The 15,917-nt window shown below is 40.8% G+C and overlaps 1 protein-coding gene across 1 annotated transcript in view; it reads left to right on the top strand.

The window, feature by feature from the left end:
• Positions 1 to 15,917, top strand: part of LARS1 (leucyl-tRNA synthetase 1) — a 71,321-nt gene that overhangs the window by 29,898 nt on the left and 25,506 nt on the right. Inside the window, exons 19-28 of the mRNA XM_054976056.1 lie at positions 1,190 to 1,328; positions 5,208 to 5,420; positions 5,816 to 5,873; positions 8,296 to 8,359; positions 9,472 to 9,655; positions 9,835 to 9,925; positions 11,167 to 11,307; positions 12,768 to 12,908; positions 13,763 to 13,873; positions 15,507 to 15,617. Coding sequence (XP_054832031.1) covers positions 1,190 to 1,328; positions 5,208 to 5,420; positions 5,816 to 5,873; positions 8,296 to 8,359; positions 9,472 to 9,655; positions 9,835 to 9,925; positions 11,167 to 11,307; positions 12,768 to 12,908; positions 13,763 to 13,873; positions 15,507 to 15,617 — 1,253 coding nt within the window. The remainder of the gene's footprint in view (positions 1 to 1,189; positions 1,329 to 5,207; positions 5,421 to 5,815; positions 5,874 to 8,295; positions 8,360 to 9,471; positions 9,656 to 9,834; positions 9,926 to 11,166; positions 11,308 to 12,767; positions 12,909 to 13,762; positions 13,874 to 15,506; positions 15,618 to 15,917) is intronic.

The raw sequence follows: 15,917 nt of genomic DNA on the forward strand, positions 1-15,917 counted from the left end.
TTCTACAGGATACGTTTTCTGATTGATTCATAGTGAGAATATATATACAGAAAATAATTGGAAAGTAAAAGAGCCAATTTGGTGTGAGAGCCAGTTCGGTGTAGTGGTTAAGAGCATGGGACTCTAATCTGGAGAACTGGGTTTGATTCCTCACTCTTCCACTTGAAGCTAGCTGGGTGACCCTGGGTCAGTCACAGCTTCTAGCTCTCTCAGCCCCACCCACCTCACAGGGTGTTTTGTTGTGGGGATAATAATAACATACTTTGTAAACTGCTCTAAGTGAGTGTTAAGTCATCCTGAAGGGTGGTATATAAATCGAATGTTGTTGTTGTTGTTATTATTATTTTCCTATGAGATAATTCCTAGTATGTTACTAGGATAATTCCTAGGAAACTATTCCTAGTTTCAGAACTGGAAACCATGCTCTATTCATTTTTAAGGTTTCTTCTAGTTCAGAACTGGAAACCATGCTCTGTTCATTTTTAAGGTTTCTTCCAGTTCAGAACTGGAAACCATGCTCTGTTCATTTTTAAGGTTTCTTCCAGTTCAGAACTGGAAACCATGCTCTGTTCATTTTTAAGGTTTCTTCCAGTTCAGAACTGGAAACCATGCTCTGTTCATTTTTAAGGTTTCTTCCAGTTCAGAACTGGAAACCATGCTCTGTTCATTTTTAAGGTTTCTTCCAGTTCTGAAAAACACCAGGCTAACAAAACACTCTACACCCGGCAATAGCCCTGCAGAGAAGATTAGCACATCAAGCACCAATCCATATGCAAAAGAACCTCCTCAGGATACAGTGAAGCCTCCCGCCATTAGCATTCCACACCCTGGGAAACTCTTACAGAATGACTCAGCTCAACCCCACCCCTCCTGAGTAGATATAAATGACCTGCCAACACCTTTTCCACACTGTGACACTGAGAGATCTCTGTCTTTTGGTGCTACACCTCTGAAGATGCCAGCCACAGCTGCTGGCGAAATGTCAGGAACTACAATGCCAAGACCACGGCAATACAGCCCGGAAAACCCACAACAACCATTGTTCTCCGGCCGTGAAAGCCTTCGACAATACATAAGAACTTTAATAACTATAGACCCAGTAATTTGCTTTTTTAAAAACCCACTGTGAAACCCAGAAGTTGGCATGCTCTTTTGTGCTTTATAATGAACATATTTTGTCATCCTGTAGGAACTCGATTACCTTGGGATGAGCAGTGGTTGATAGAGTCTCTCTCTGACTCTACTATCTACATGGCTTACTATACGGTTGCCCATCTGCTGCAAGGAGGCAATCTCCGTGGACAAGGAGAGTCCCCATTAAAGATTAGGTAAGAGGCAAAGGAGTGGGAAGGAAGGAATAGTGTGGCATTATCAAGTTTCCCCCCTCTTACAGATAGACAGCTCTGTAACAATGAAGACACAAATAACCCCCTGATACTAATGCAATAATTTGTGGTTGCACAGCAGGTGGGGAGCCCGAGAAACAGTGGACATTCTCATAAATTCAAGTTGCACATGAATCTCTTTGCAAGGCACCTGAAAATCCTAGCACACTGGGGGACATAGTGGTCATGCAAGTTGCCCAGTATGGTTTTGTGTCGTTTCTGCTTTTTCAGGGAATCAGGAAAGTGATTGAGAGGGCTGCCAGGTGGCTAGTATTTTCTTGCTGACTCTATATGCAGTCATAAGTAGGCAAGATTAACAATCCTATTAACTGTGCACCCCTCATTTTGCATAGAATAACATTTTCTATTTTTTCATGGACTTGAAAACTATTGTTACAGAACCTTTAAATATCATTTCAAGACACTTTATTTTAATAGAATCTGAGCTTTAAGGTTCCCAGCATTATTATCTCCTGCAAACCTAACACTAATCAACCATGCCATAGAAATTTGGGAGGGTGAGGGCTTTTATTTTGAATGTAGTAATAGACACTTTACTCAGCAGCTGTTTTCTGTTTGCTTTGAAATGTCTTTCTAATGAACCATTTTTGGTGGTTAACTACCCTAGTTAAATTATGGTAACTCTTACTGGTTAATTGCAATATACATTTGGGAATATCTGCAATGTAGAAATCTTGGGTAAAATTGCATTTATTTATTTGTTTTATTTAAAACATAATTTAGCTACCTTTCCACCTTATACAACTCAAGGCAGCTTAAAAATGTACTTAAAATACCGTTTAAAACCATAATTTAAAAACTACCAGCACATTAAAAAGTGGCTAAATAAATGTAATTTTGAATAAAACAGTCTTCAGCTACCTCTTGAATAGAGAGTTAGGGGACCAAGTGCACTTCCCCGGAGAGATTGTTTCATAATTGTGGGGCCACCCACCAACCAAGCTTCTTTAGTTGATGGAACAGTCAGGAGGGTCTTTCCCTGTGGTCTTAGCTCCCAGGCAGGAATGTATGGGAGAAGATGGTCCAGCAGATACCTGGTCCCAGGGTAGGGCTTTAAAGGATATTAGGCTAGCGAGCAGATTGGAAGTCAGTGTAATTGCTATAATATCGAGATCACATGTTCCCAGCAGCTGGGCCGGACTATCAGTCTAGTTGCAGCTTCTGAACACTGTTCAAGGGTAGCCCTAAATAGAGCGCATTGGAACAGTCTAGTTGAGATGTAACTTAGGCATGGATCACTGTGGCTAGATTTGACTGAATCAGAAACAGGCACAGCTGATATATCAGCCAAAGCTAGGCAAATGCACTCCGAGTCACCATGGCCACCTGGCTTTCTAAAGTGACTGCTTTGCCAAGCTGTACTCCTGAGCTGAGAAACTGACTTTTCAGGGGGAGTGTAACTCCATCCGAGACAAGAGAGGTCTCACATACCTGGTCGTTCTTTCTGGTAACCCAGATGTAGACCTGTTAGAAAGAATGTGTGAGAATGTTCTCATCCCTTGTTGAATCAGAAGGAGAATTAAAGTGAAGGAGTGGCTTAGATTATTTTTCATGTGATGAAATTTCTTTTAGGAGTAGCTAGCCACAGTGTACCTGATACGTCTGAACTCCTGATTGAGCTGGCTAGTACTATGTCAGTCCTTAAAGATGGTGATGAACACATTTTGGCTTGGCAGCCTCTTTGCTATTCCGTTCTGCCCCTGATCAAAGGCTGTAGCTATCAAAGTGTTCCCAGTGCAGATCTTTGTATGAATTATTCTTCTGCATTTGGGGTCTTAACCGGTGTCTTCTTTTTTACTTTAGAAATTCCCTGAATTCCCTTGAGTTAAGGTTCACTCAGTCAGTTGCACTAATAATATATCAAAGTTTACATGGTACAACTCCATGCCAGAAAGACTTCAAAATGAATCATTGCTCAATTAGTATGTGAATCTTAAATTTTCCTACTTGTCATCCACTGATCCAGACAGTTAGTAATCTCTTTTCTGTCCACCAGGAGGCATCATCATTCAGTTAGTATTGTGAAACTTAATTCTGAATGAAGTAAAAAATACTGTTGTATTCTTATTTATTTTATTAAAATATTTATACTCAGCTTTTCCTTTTGGCTCATGGCAGTTTACAAGTAATAATTAAAACCAAATAAAATAAGGTGCCCAAATACTCTCTGCCGCCCCCCAAATGCTTGCCTTTTATACTCCTCCAGATGCCTCGGCACCACCACCACCTAAAATTTCTTGAGAAGGGGCTTCTCCTTACCTCTTCAGTGAACTTGTTCCACAGAGTGTGGGTTGCAGTGGAAAAAGCCCAGACTCTGGTTGATGCCAAGCAAACTTCCCTAAGTACACCCAGCAGCTGGCAGCCTGAAGACTGTTTAAAGGCCATAACTGGCACTTGGCATTTAACTCTGAAGCAAACTGGTAGCCAATGTAGCTGTTTTAGAATAGGCAGGTTATGTTCCCGTTTGGTTAGACCCTGACAGTAGTTGGCTGCCACATTCTGGACTTGCTGCAGTTATTGGGTTGTCTTCAAGGACTGGATAATATAGAATGGATTACAGTAATCCAACCATGAGGTTGCAGAGGCATGGAGCACTGTGAACAGACTGGCTGTGTTTTAGAAAAGAGAGATTTGGCAAACCAGATGCAGCTGATGGAAGGTGCCTTAGGCCATTATACCAGCCTGCTTTCAAACAGCAGGGCTGGGTCCATGAGCCACCCCCAAACTTTTAACTCGCTCTGCACAAGCCCACTTTGCTCCGTCCAGGACAGGAGGATCCAATTCCTCCAGTCTTCCTGATCAGCATCACCTGACTTGTCTGGATTTATTGTGCCTTAGCTGCTTGACTGCTTATGCAGCACTGGCTGTGTTCCTCAAAACATGTCCGAATACTGAAGATTACCATTTTTAAAAAAGGACCTTAATTGACTTTAAATAAGATATGCAAACAAGTCCAAGGCTGGGATGGCAACTAAGGTTTCCTTGTGTGTGAACTTTATTTTAATGGTTGGCATTAGGGCCACTAGGGCAGCAAACCAGGTTCAGAATTACATTGGAGGACTTGGAGGTGATTTGTTGCAGGAACTAGTATGTTGTCCCGAGTTTTAACATAGTATGGAAAATAGGGATGGTTTGTGTGTGCAATTAGTACTATGTACAGTGTCCATCAACTGTTTCTAGTTGAGGAATCAAGGGATAATATGTGTGTGATAGTCTCACTTAATGATTCAGTAAGTTTCATATCTATTTTCTCATTTTTATCACAGCCTTTTAAGCAACTTTCAGTGCCGTAACAATATATTATTTATTGGGAGTGTTTCAAAATTCCTAAAGTTGTTTTTTTTGCAAGCTTTCGCCTTTCAACTTGTTTTTAGACTCTCTAATTTTTAAGATGAAAATAGCTGTATTTTGAAGTAGGAGGAAGATGGAAAAAGCAAGGAAGCACTTGCAACCTAGATGAGATATACCACACACCATCTGTAAATGAATTACCTGATCATATGAAATGCAGAGGCAAAGTAGTGTATGCTTAGTTAACGTAAGTGAGAGAGTTTATTTTTCACTGTCAATGACCAGCAATTAAAAAGACACCAGTAGAAGGTACCGCAGAAGGGAATAAAACATCAATAAAATCATTTGCAGTACATGGGTAAAATCATTCATAATACAATAGTATAAACTTTAAAATTCTCGGTGAGTTAACATAAGTGTAAATATCTGTTTAGTTAAGTTTAGTTAAACATAACTTCCACTTTTTCCTCATTATCATAATTTTTCTCTTAATGTTGATGTTGTATGCAGGCCAAATCAGATGTCTAAAGAAGTTTGGGACTACATCTTTTTTAAGACAGCTCCATTTCCTGCAACAAAAATTCCAAAAGAAACATTGGATAAACTGAAGCAGGAGTTTGAATTTTGGTATCCTGTGGACCTACGAGCTTCTGGCAAGGACCTTGTTCCAAATCACTTGTCTTACTATCTGTATAACCATGTGGCCATGTGGCCAGATCAAAGGTTGGTTTGAAGTAATGCCAGGCCTATTAAAATGTGCTTTCTCAGATGTATTTATAGAAATAGCCACTTTTCCTTTTTAAGGATGCTTTGAGTTAAATGTAGGAGACATTCCTGGTATGTGCCATATAAATGATCATATCTTGAGTCCAAGCATCATAGGAACTGTATACCTGAACTTTTTAATTCGGAGCTTCTGATTTTCTTATATTCTTCTATTAATGTTTTGTTGATGTAGATGTGGGCCAGTTTTTTTTTTTTTGCGCTTTCACACATATGCTGAATCACTTGTTATGTTTAAGGATATTCCTTTTTTTATAAGCTTGGTTCTGTCTATCTAAAAACAGATGCTTGTTTCAAAGTAATTATTAAAGATTTATTTCTCTTGTCCAATGCAGAGAAAAATGGCCTGTAGCTGTGAGAGCAAATGGACATCTCCTCCTGAATTCAGAGAAGGTACATTTATTTTGTCTGTATTACAGATTTATGATGGTCAGAAATAACAGAGGCTCATCTTGTTTCTGTTCTAGAAATCTTGCAATGATCAGTCTTTTCAGTGCACGTAGTCTTTATGTGGCGTTCATCCATTCACACAGTACCAAAGGCTTAAGGGCATTCACATTTTCAGAAAGGAAGATGGCATTTTCTGCTAATTTTCTCCTGCCCTCACAGCAGACCTCTCTGTTTGCCCCCTGTTATGTTCTTCAGGGTATACTGACTCCCATGAATGAAAGTGAGGGGTGGGGTTGATGGTTAGCTTCTGATTGTCATCACTTTTGTTGTATATTGTGACTGCATAGCTTTGGCTGCCACTGATTTTATTTGTGGTGCAGCTCTGATATGATGTTGGAAGGAGGAGGGGGAGCTGAGGAGGAAACCTCTGAGGAAATAAGTTCATTGGACCGAATGCTGTCCTATTATAACTCCCCCCACCATACACACACTCTGTCTCCAGTTTCCTTCTGTTTAAACCCCAGTTGCCACAATATCAATAAAAGTATGGGGACACACACACACTTTTATTAACTGAATAGTACTGTACCTTTGTGCGTACCTTTGTGTTCCCTAAGGGCTTTTATTTGTGACTCTAATAATGTGCTACTTGATAGTGAGGTGATTAGAAAACCCATTCCCACAGTTATCTTAACCTGACAGACAGCAAGTATGGAACAGAACAACAACAACCAAAGGTTTATTTACAGAAACAATTAAATGTTTTGTGTGGAATAAATAATAAGAACAAATGTACAGCTGGCTCACACTCCAGTCCCCAGAGGTTATGTTTTTCCTCCACTGGAAGTTCTCTTTAAACCTGAGCCTAGGTTAACAGAACAGATGCTGAGGGGAGAAATTAATGCTTTTTCTCCAGACAGGGCTCCTCAGCATTTAAGGTTCCTTTATAGTCTCTTTAACACAGCTGACAGGTTTCTAAGGTCCTAGGCCATTCTTTTAACACACATTGATCCTGACCTCAGAACCAATAAAAGTAGGGTTAGATTTTGGATGGGCCCTTCACTGGGTGCTTGTTTAATTTCTTAAAACAAGCTTTCTATCCTGTCTTGACCCCCAAATACTAACTAAAAAGCCCGAATCAGTGTATGGATACTCACCAGTGTATTTGTACAATTGATTTTCACCTGCTTTCCATTGTCTAAGTGTTTATATGTTTTGATTAACAATCTTGATGTCTAATTCCCCGCCTCCCCGGAGTATTTATTGTCGTTCTTTCAGTGCCCAGTAAATATTTTAGTAATATTTTGAAGGACAGAGTTTATCTGCTCCATTTTCATCCTACCCTTCCAGTAGGGTTCCCAGGTGCCCACCAGAGGCGAGGAAACTCCCGGGGATTTGCCCCTTTTTCCGCTGATCACCTGGTGGGAGGGGGCATGCTCCTGGAGGTTGCTGGCCACTGACAGGCATCTCAGGAGCGTGTGCTGTGTGCGTGCTCCCCACTGGTGCGGTGACATCACTTCTGGAAGTGATGTCATACCACCTGTGGGAGCGTTCCTACACTTTGTTTTGGGATGATTTAGCCCCCAAACGAGCTCAATCGACCTCATTCAGCACGTGGGATCACTCACGCAGCTGGTGTGGTGACATCACTTCCGAAAGTGACTTCACCACGTCGGCTCCGTGGCGCGCATGTGCATTGTGCACGCATGAAAGAGAACCTCATGCGGCGCACAAGGTAAGTACCAGGGACGCCACTTCCCAATGGGAGGTGAGGGGTACCTGGCAACCCTACCTTCCACTTACCTCAGAGCCAAGCTACAAGTGACGCCTGACACAGGTTGGACACTTGTCAGCTTCCCTCAAGTTTTGATGGGAAATGTAGGTGTCCTGGTCTTACAGCTTGGCTCTCCATTTAATTGAAGTTTACCGAATGCCCTCCCCCACACCCAGCGGAGGGGAAGGGGGGTGCCGGGCGAGAGCCCGACGCCTGCACTCTCCTCCCAACCGCATGTTCTCCCTCCAATAGACTGCTGCTCTGTAAATTTCAATTAACCCTCATCCTATTTATAATAAACACTCTTTAACTGTAATCTGTACATGGCGCACCAGATCTTACATTTAGAACCCAGAATTAGTTTCCAGTATAGATAGAATCCAGACAGAATTTCTTCCATTTTAGCCTAAATCATCTGCAAAATCAGTTTTGTTCCTTTCCCAAACCCAGATATGAGAACCATATCGATTGAAGCCATATAATTGATTCTGCTACAGTGAATGAATTATGCAGAGGCGTTCACTTCATCTGATGAAGCTACAATAGTGGATCTCAGGGCTTTGAATTTGATTATGGTTCCTGTGGGTAGTCTATTCTTTGATGAAAAAGGATAATCAGTACTTGGATTGACAAGTCTTTGTTTTTCCGTAGATGTCTAAATCTACAGGCAACTTTCTCACTCTGGCCCAAGCTCTTGAGAAGTTTTCTGCTGATGGTAAGAAGGCATGCGGTTGTAATTTGAAATCTTTTGCTAAATGGTTGGACAAATGATTCTGCTTTTGGGGTGAAAGGTGGGGTACAAACGAAGTAAATAAACAAATGCTACGATTTTTAATGGGGTGTAGGCTGCAGGCATTTTAATATAGTTAGGGTATTTTATTTTGTGTATTTTAACTTGGAATTTGTAAATTTCCTTGAAACACAGGGAAAGGCAAGGTATCTATTTTGTAATTAATTATTACACGTGGGGACCTGTGAGACTCCTTTTATCTTCTTTCTCCTGCCCCTCCCCCAGCAGCCCCCTCCGCCCCCTTTCGACTCCATTGCTTCTCCTGACCTTTCATCTCCTAGGTTCACCTGGCAGTGGCACCTCTCTTACCCTCCCTGTGGCCTGCTTCTTCTTCCCTGCTGTTTTTTGTGGTGGCTGCGACACATGCTCCCTTTCCCATCCCTGCAGCACCACTTCCTGTTCATGCCTGTGTCACCTAGTGGCGGCTCTCCCATTTTCCCTGCTGCCTCTTTCCTTTCCCCATCACCCCTGTCACTCAGCAGCAGCACCTTCCGTTTGATTGATTATAGAGTTGCTAAGCAGACCTTAAAATAGCAGCCAAGATCTCATGACATATTGTCATGACATCATTCCCCCCCCCCTTTATGTAAACAGGAGGGTTTTTTTTATCTGCACCCTGAGATCCAGGTTCAGCATTAAATATATGCTTTTAAAAACAGGGTGGGTGTTTTTTGCAAAGGGGAAAATGCATGGTCCATGAAGGGTTAATGAACCTTTTTGAGTTGCATACAGGGGCACATCCTTCTGAGATAAAAGGAATATGACTGGGCATGTTCAAATTTTTGGCTTTGCTGTTGCTCTGAGCACTTTTTGCATGACTTCCCACTGTGTTGAGATAACTTCCCACTGTGTGTTGAGATAACAGATAACTTTCTCCCCGTAACAACTGACATTTCCCCCACTTTTCTTCTAAAGCATAGTTTTTATTATTAATAATGCAGTTTGGAACCTGGATTTCCGGCTGAAGCAGTAGCTGAGTGTCAGCCACTGCACGTGACTTCCTGGGGCCCTAGACTATAAGCCTGTCTCCTCTCTAGGTATGCGTTTGGCATTGGCTGATGCAGGTGATACCGTTGAAGATGCAAACTTTGTGGAAGCCATGGCAGATGCGGGCATCCTCAGATTGTACACCTGGGTGGAATGGGTGAAGGAAATGCTTGCTAACTGGGAGAGCTTAAGAAGTGGGCCTGCTGCTACCTTCAACGACAGGGTATTTGCCAGGTAATGTGAAGTAAACAGTAAATAATCTAGTTTAAAAATATTTTCTTTTTTTTTTGCTCTCCAAAGAAAATCGGACTCATAAGGAAAGATTTGCATAGTTCCATTCTGCTTACGCTGTGGTACAACTACTTTAACTAGTTGAACTCTAGCTTTATTAATTCATTCTTCTTCCTCCTTAGTGAAATGAATGCTGGCATAGTGAAGACAGATCAGAACTTTGAGAAAATGATGTTTAAAGAAGCCCTGAAAACTGGCTTCTTTGAGTTTCAGGTAGGCAATTTACTTTCCATAACACAAAGAACAAGTTCATGATTTTTATTTTAAAAATTCTACCCTGTTTTCTAGCCTGGAGGCTTTAAAAGCAACTTACAGCCAATTTAAGCTATGCAGTAACAATATAATAAAAGATACCCATATTAAAACAGCAGGTAAAACCAAATAAAAACGCGATGGTGTTGCTTTTTTTGTTGAACCCTGTATCTCCAGAAACTAAGGGAGTTCTATCTTTCAGGCCATACATCTGTCTACTGAATATTGTCTGTTCTGGCTGGTAATGACTCTGCAGGATCTCAGCAGGGATTTACGCTAGGCTTACTTTTAGAGATCCTTTACCTGGAGATGCCAGGGACTGAAATTGGACTTCTGCATGCAAAGCAAGCTCTCTGTCCCTGAACTGTGACCCCCTCCCATGGTGCCTCTCCTGTTCGGTCTGTTTTCTGACATTCCACAGGGCAGAAAGATAAAAATAAATCAAGTTCCTTGCAGTCAATTGAGGTCTGTTCTGGGCATTGTACTCCTGCAGGAAGTAGTTTCTATTGTTGCAGGCAGAAAGTTGCAGTCATTGACAGACAGTAAACAGTGAGGACATATAATTTAAAAAAAAAGATTGTTTCCTTGCTTCATCTCTCTCTCTCTTTTAATGAAACAAATTTTCATGAAGGATGGATAGATCAGGAAATGTATTCATGTTGCCATTAAAGAGCAGAATGTTTTTCACAATAGTCCATAAGGTGTCAGCAACTCTCCAAAGTGTCTGCAGCGGCATATTGCTTTGCTTAGTAATGAATTGCTCTGACTGCTTTTGCACAACTGACTTGACTTTCAGGAATATGGTTTGGCTGGCTGAACTACATGCATAATAATAGATCATATTTATTGCTTCTCTTTTTTCCTTCTACTTAATGGTAGCTTTTTATGTGGGCCATTCAGAATGATAGTGCCTAATATACAGTTACAGTTATCCTTGACTTTTATGTCCATGCCGATAGATGTCTCTTTTTAAGAGCCATAATAATGTAAAGCTATGTAATGTCCAACCAGGAGAAGTTCTAATGCCAGCTGTTTTTCTTTTTAAAGAAAGTTAAAAAATATAGCTCTTTTAATAATCCATTATAGGAATGTAAGTAGTTTATGTTTTGAGGACAGATTAAAGCAAGGAAATTGGTTTTTATGCAATGCTTTTCCATGACAGTTGGAGTGTTTTAAGGGTGGTTGTGCCGGTTCTCTTTCAGGCCGCAAAAGACAAGTATCGTGAACTAGCGATTGAAGGAATGCACAGAGACTTGGTGCTGCAGTTCATTGAATCTCAGACACTCCTGTTAGCTCCAGTCTGCCCTCATGTGTGTGAATACGTTTGGGCACTGTTGGGCAAGGTACTGCTGTTTGTTTATTGCCAGTGTATGTTTTTTGGAAGAAGGATCTCCGTTGGGTGGGATTTTGCAAAGCGCGTATGTGCACTCTGCATACACACAACATCTCATGAGTTCCCCGTTGGAAGGTGAATTGATTACCCAGGAGGCTTAAGGTGCTGTGTGTGAGGACAAGTTTTATTAATTTACAAACAGTGCAATCCTAAGTAAAGTTACTCCTGTTAAGCCCATTGAAATCAGTGGGCTTAGAGTGAAGTAACTCTATTTAGGATTACTCTGAAAGTCTCAGTTCTATTCTACACATCCTCTGCTCCAGGTGATGTTTTAGATGTAGGCTAGTGTGTAGGCTAGTGTGTCTTGATTCTTGAGTTTTTAAAGGTATGATAGTGTTGGGAACTAGCTGTTGGAAGGCTTGCTTTTTATTATTTAGTTATTATAATAACTACTAGTGTAGTGCTGTTCATTGTTGCTTAAACCAGTGATCTATTGACCACTGTAAATGAATGGCTTTCATGTTATGAATCTAGATAGTTGCAAGGTTGCAATTGCTGGTATTGCCGGATTCTTTGAAATTCAGGGTCCATATCTAAATTTTAAAATTGTGCATGTTCTTGACCAGAGTAGAAAAGGGAGAGACTGTAGTGGGAAAGAAGATTTTATGTTTCATGTAAATCGTTGCTGGTATGGCTTTACCTGCAGTGGTATCATTTGCACTTTCATGTTGTAATACATAGTAATATGTGCAGGGTTCACAGCTGAAGTAAACCAGGTAAGTATAGAACTCTTGTTCTTTTCTACTGCGAAAGCTAGCATGCATTTAAGTAAATTAGTAGCACCAATATTTTGAAAGCTTTTGAAAACATGAACACAATTAGCATATTTTCATCAGTATAGATTATATTAAAGTCCAAGCTGTATAGGCTAGTTAGTAGTAGGACTGTGAATGTTTATGCTTCTGTACTCCGGCACAGTTGACTGTCTCTTGAAGGACAAAAATGTCACAAAAGCTGCACAGAATGGAATTTTAAAACATTATATGGAAGAGCCAGCAACTGGCTACCATGTTGGGAGGCCCAGGGAAGGTGGAAAATCTAAAGCCGAAATAAATCAAGGGAGCCATATGGTTTATCTGATAGTAGTTGGGCTTTTTATATCTTCTCTTAGCATGATATTCTGCCTCTTTTCTTCAAATCTCCTTTTCTGTTCTTTCTGCCCTGCTGCTAAATCTTCACCTCACATTTTCCCTCTTTGTTTGTATCCCAGCTAAGCATTGATCAATTATCTGAAGGCTTTGGAGAAGTTTCCTATTGCAAATTTGAGGGGGAGGGGATGCGGAGAAACCACAGAAATGCTATCCATCCAAGTATAAAGCATAGCTTTCGCACACACCTTTGTAATTGACTAGGAGCAATGAATATATGAGCTATGCCCTAAACTTAGTGTCTGTTGACTTCAATTTGAAGACTGACTCCATCATGAAAGCTTCCTGGCCAGTGCCTGGCCCAGTGGATGAAATACTGATCCGTTCTTCCCAGTACCTCACAGAAGTCGCCCATGACCTCCGCTTACGCCTCAAAAATTATATGGCACCAGCAAAAGGAAAGGTAAATGTCCAGATCATGTGACGTGATGGTATCACTCTACTCTGGTTAGACCTCACCCAGAGTTTTGTGTTCAGTATGGGGCACCACAATTTCAGAAGGATATAGACAAGTTGGAACGTGTCCAGAGGAGGGCAACGAAGATGGTGAGGCATCTGGAGATTAAGTCCTATGACGAAAGGTTGAAGGAGCTCTGTATGTTCAGCTTGGAGAGGAGACAACTGAGAGGTGATGTGATAACCATCTTCAAGTATTTGAAGGGCTGTCAAATAGAGGATGGTGTGGAGTTGTTTTCTGCTGCCCCAGAAGGTTGGACCAGAACCAATGGGTTGAAATTAAATCGAGTTTTTGGCTAAACATTAGGAAGAACTTCCTGACAGTTAGAGCAGTCCCTCAGTGGAACAGACTTCCTTGAGAGGTGGTGGGCTCTCTTTCTTTGGAGGTTTTTAAGCAGAGGCTAGATGACCATCTGACAGCAATGCTTATTCTGTGAACCTGGGCAGATCATGAGAGAAAGAGTTGCAGCAGTGCTTAGTTCTTGCAGCCCCTTCTTACATGCCCAGGGAAGGTCAGTTGCAACCTTGGGGTCAGGTAGCAATTTTTCCCAGGGTGTTTTGCCATCTTCTGGGCATGCAGTAAGGGTCACTGGGTATATGTGTGTGGGGGGGGGAGGTAACTCTGAATTTCCTGCATTGTGCAGGGGGTTGGACTAGATGACCCAAGAGGTCTCTTCAAACCCTATGATTCTATGAAATGCTGGGAATCCTTTCCTCCACTGAATGATTGATTGATTCATGCACTCTGCAAGTGTTCCTTATTTACTGCATTTATAGTCTGCTGTTCTCACTGTCTTCTAGAAAGGCAATAAAGAAGCACCCCAGAAGCCTTCACACTGCACCATTTATGTGGCCAAGAACTACCCACCATGGCAACATACCACACTTTCGGTTCTACAGAAGCATTATCAGGTGCACATCTTATTCTAATTTCTCTTCTTATGTATTTTATTCTCTCTGTAGCTGTCCCCTACCCCTGTAATAAACGAACATGACATTATTTATTGAATTTTAAGGAAAACCCTGTGCTGTCTCCATGCTTTAATAAGCTTCTGAGGGTATTGCAGTGTTCAGTAATAGTGCTGTTGTAGTACATGATTAAGTTTGCCATATGACCTCTTTCCTAGTGACATTTTGTAAATGAAGTATGGTCTCAGCTTTAATCTTTGTAATCTTCTGTACATGCAAAGCTTAGTAAGCAGTTTGCTTCAGTGCCATTTGTGCCAAAGAAGTACTGGTGCTGTTTCCTTATTAGGCAAAGATCTTTAAACTCCACTGTAGTTCTTGGTGAGTGTAATAATTCTGACTTCGTAGGAAATGTACCGAAGCACAATAAACTCTTTTGTCTTCTAACCTAACACAGTGCAAGGAAATCGGGCTTTAAAAGCAGCAGTCTGAATTCTCATGCTGCTGGAACTGATCTTTCAACAGTTTTAGCACAGGAATAATAGCACTGCTCGAGCTGAACAGCTAAATATGCCAGTTTATTTGGGGACTGGGTGTATATTTTATAGCTACTGTGACATAATTAAATTAACTCTTTTAATTGAAAACAAACATGACTTCATACTCTAGTACTCACTGCCATCAATCGCTGTTGGAAAGGTGGGGGAATGGATTCTAGTGCCCAAACACTATGTTCTTCTATCTGCTGTGTGGCTTCTTTTGAGATAAATGAAATTGAAATGTGAACTTTACTAATATAAGGGGGAACCAAAGCATATTACTAAATGGCAGTGAGTGAAAATCCCTGACTCTAACCATGAATAAAATACCTGTCTGGACTTACTCAGCTGAGATTCTAGTGCTGTTAAGACGTCTGTGGTGGGAATCAGTGATTTGTTGCACCTTTTCTGGCAGATGAGAAGGAAAACTTGCGTGAACGCAGTGGCTCTGAGATAGCAAGGAAAGTAGGAAGAGATCATCTGCTTTCCATCATATAGCAAAACTGAGCAGCATCCAAGCATGAATCTAGCAAAGGCCTTCACTATTTATGAAACACTGACCTCAAACCAGCCCACCAGCCATGCATTATAGGCTACCAGTTGCTCAGTACCATGTCTCCACCCCCTCTTCTTGTCCAAGACAGCCAGCAAAAACAGGAGGTTTTATTGAGATCCTTGTGGGCCCACCATGGGCCATGAGTGAGCTGTATGCAGGTTGGTGGATCATAGACTGTGAAGATTTGGGCTAAGAGCTGCTCTGAAGTGATATTTGGGAAGATGTGATAGTTAAGCTGAGGTCCACAGGAAATGACTTTACAAGTTATATTTTGACTGTACAAATTATATTTTGAGGCTGCCTGCTTGATTTTTAATAACCATTTGAAAAATATTTTTATATTAAAATCCATATTTAAAAGATTCTGGGAAAAAATTGGTTTTGTGAAAATGTAGAAAAGTGAGGAGGAAAAGTTCCAGCCAAAATCAAGTTGTATATCCATATGAACGAAGCTCACATAAGGACTGTATGTATTTTTGTATTTACAAAATTAACATGCAGTGGTGTAATTGGATTTTGAGTGGTGTTTTTGTTGTTGTTGTAGACAAATGAAGGAAAACTACCAGACAACAAAATAATTGCCACTGAACTTGGCTCCTTGCCTGAACTGAAGAAATACATGAAAAGAGTTATGCCTTTTGTTGCCATGATCAAGGTCAGTCTCTTTGTAACCTATTATTGAAAATATTTGGAAATTATAGTTACCAAAAATCTAGATAAAACTTATTTATTGTTTCCTCTACAGTATAAAAATATAATCCAGAGATGAGACAAATGTATCAATTCAAATGTCACATAGATGTGAAGGAGAACCTGAATACATGAATATTGAATACATGAACTCGATACGGTTTAGTGACAAAAGAAAAATGTGCTGTGAGTTTTTGCAAATGGGATAGGGTTTTTTTTTCAACAATAGGGAGGATAAAGGACAATTCCCACAGCTCCACCCTTA

This window comes from Eublepharis macularius, chromosome 4, assembly GCF_028583425.1.
Source record: "Eublepharis macularius isolate TG4126 chromosome 4, MPM_Emac_v1.0, whole genome shotgun sequence".
NCBI classification, from domain to species: domain Eukaryota; kingdom Metazoa; phylum Chordata; class Lepidosauria; order Squamata; family Eublepharidae; genus Eublepharis; species Eublepharis macularius.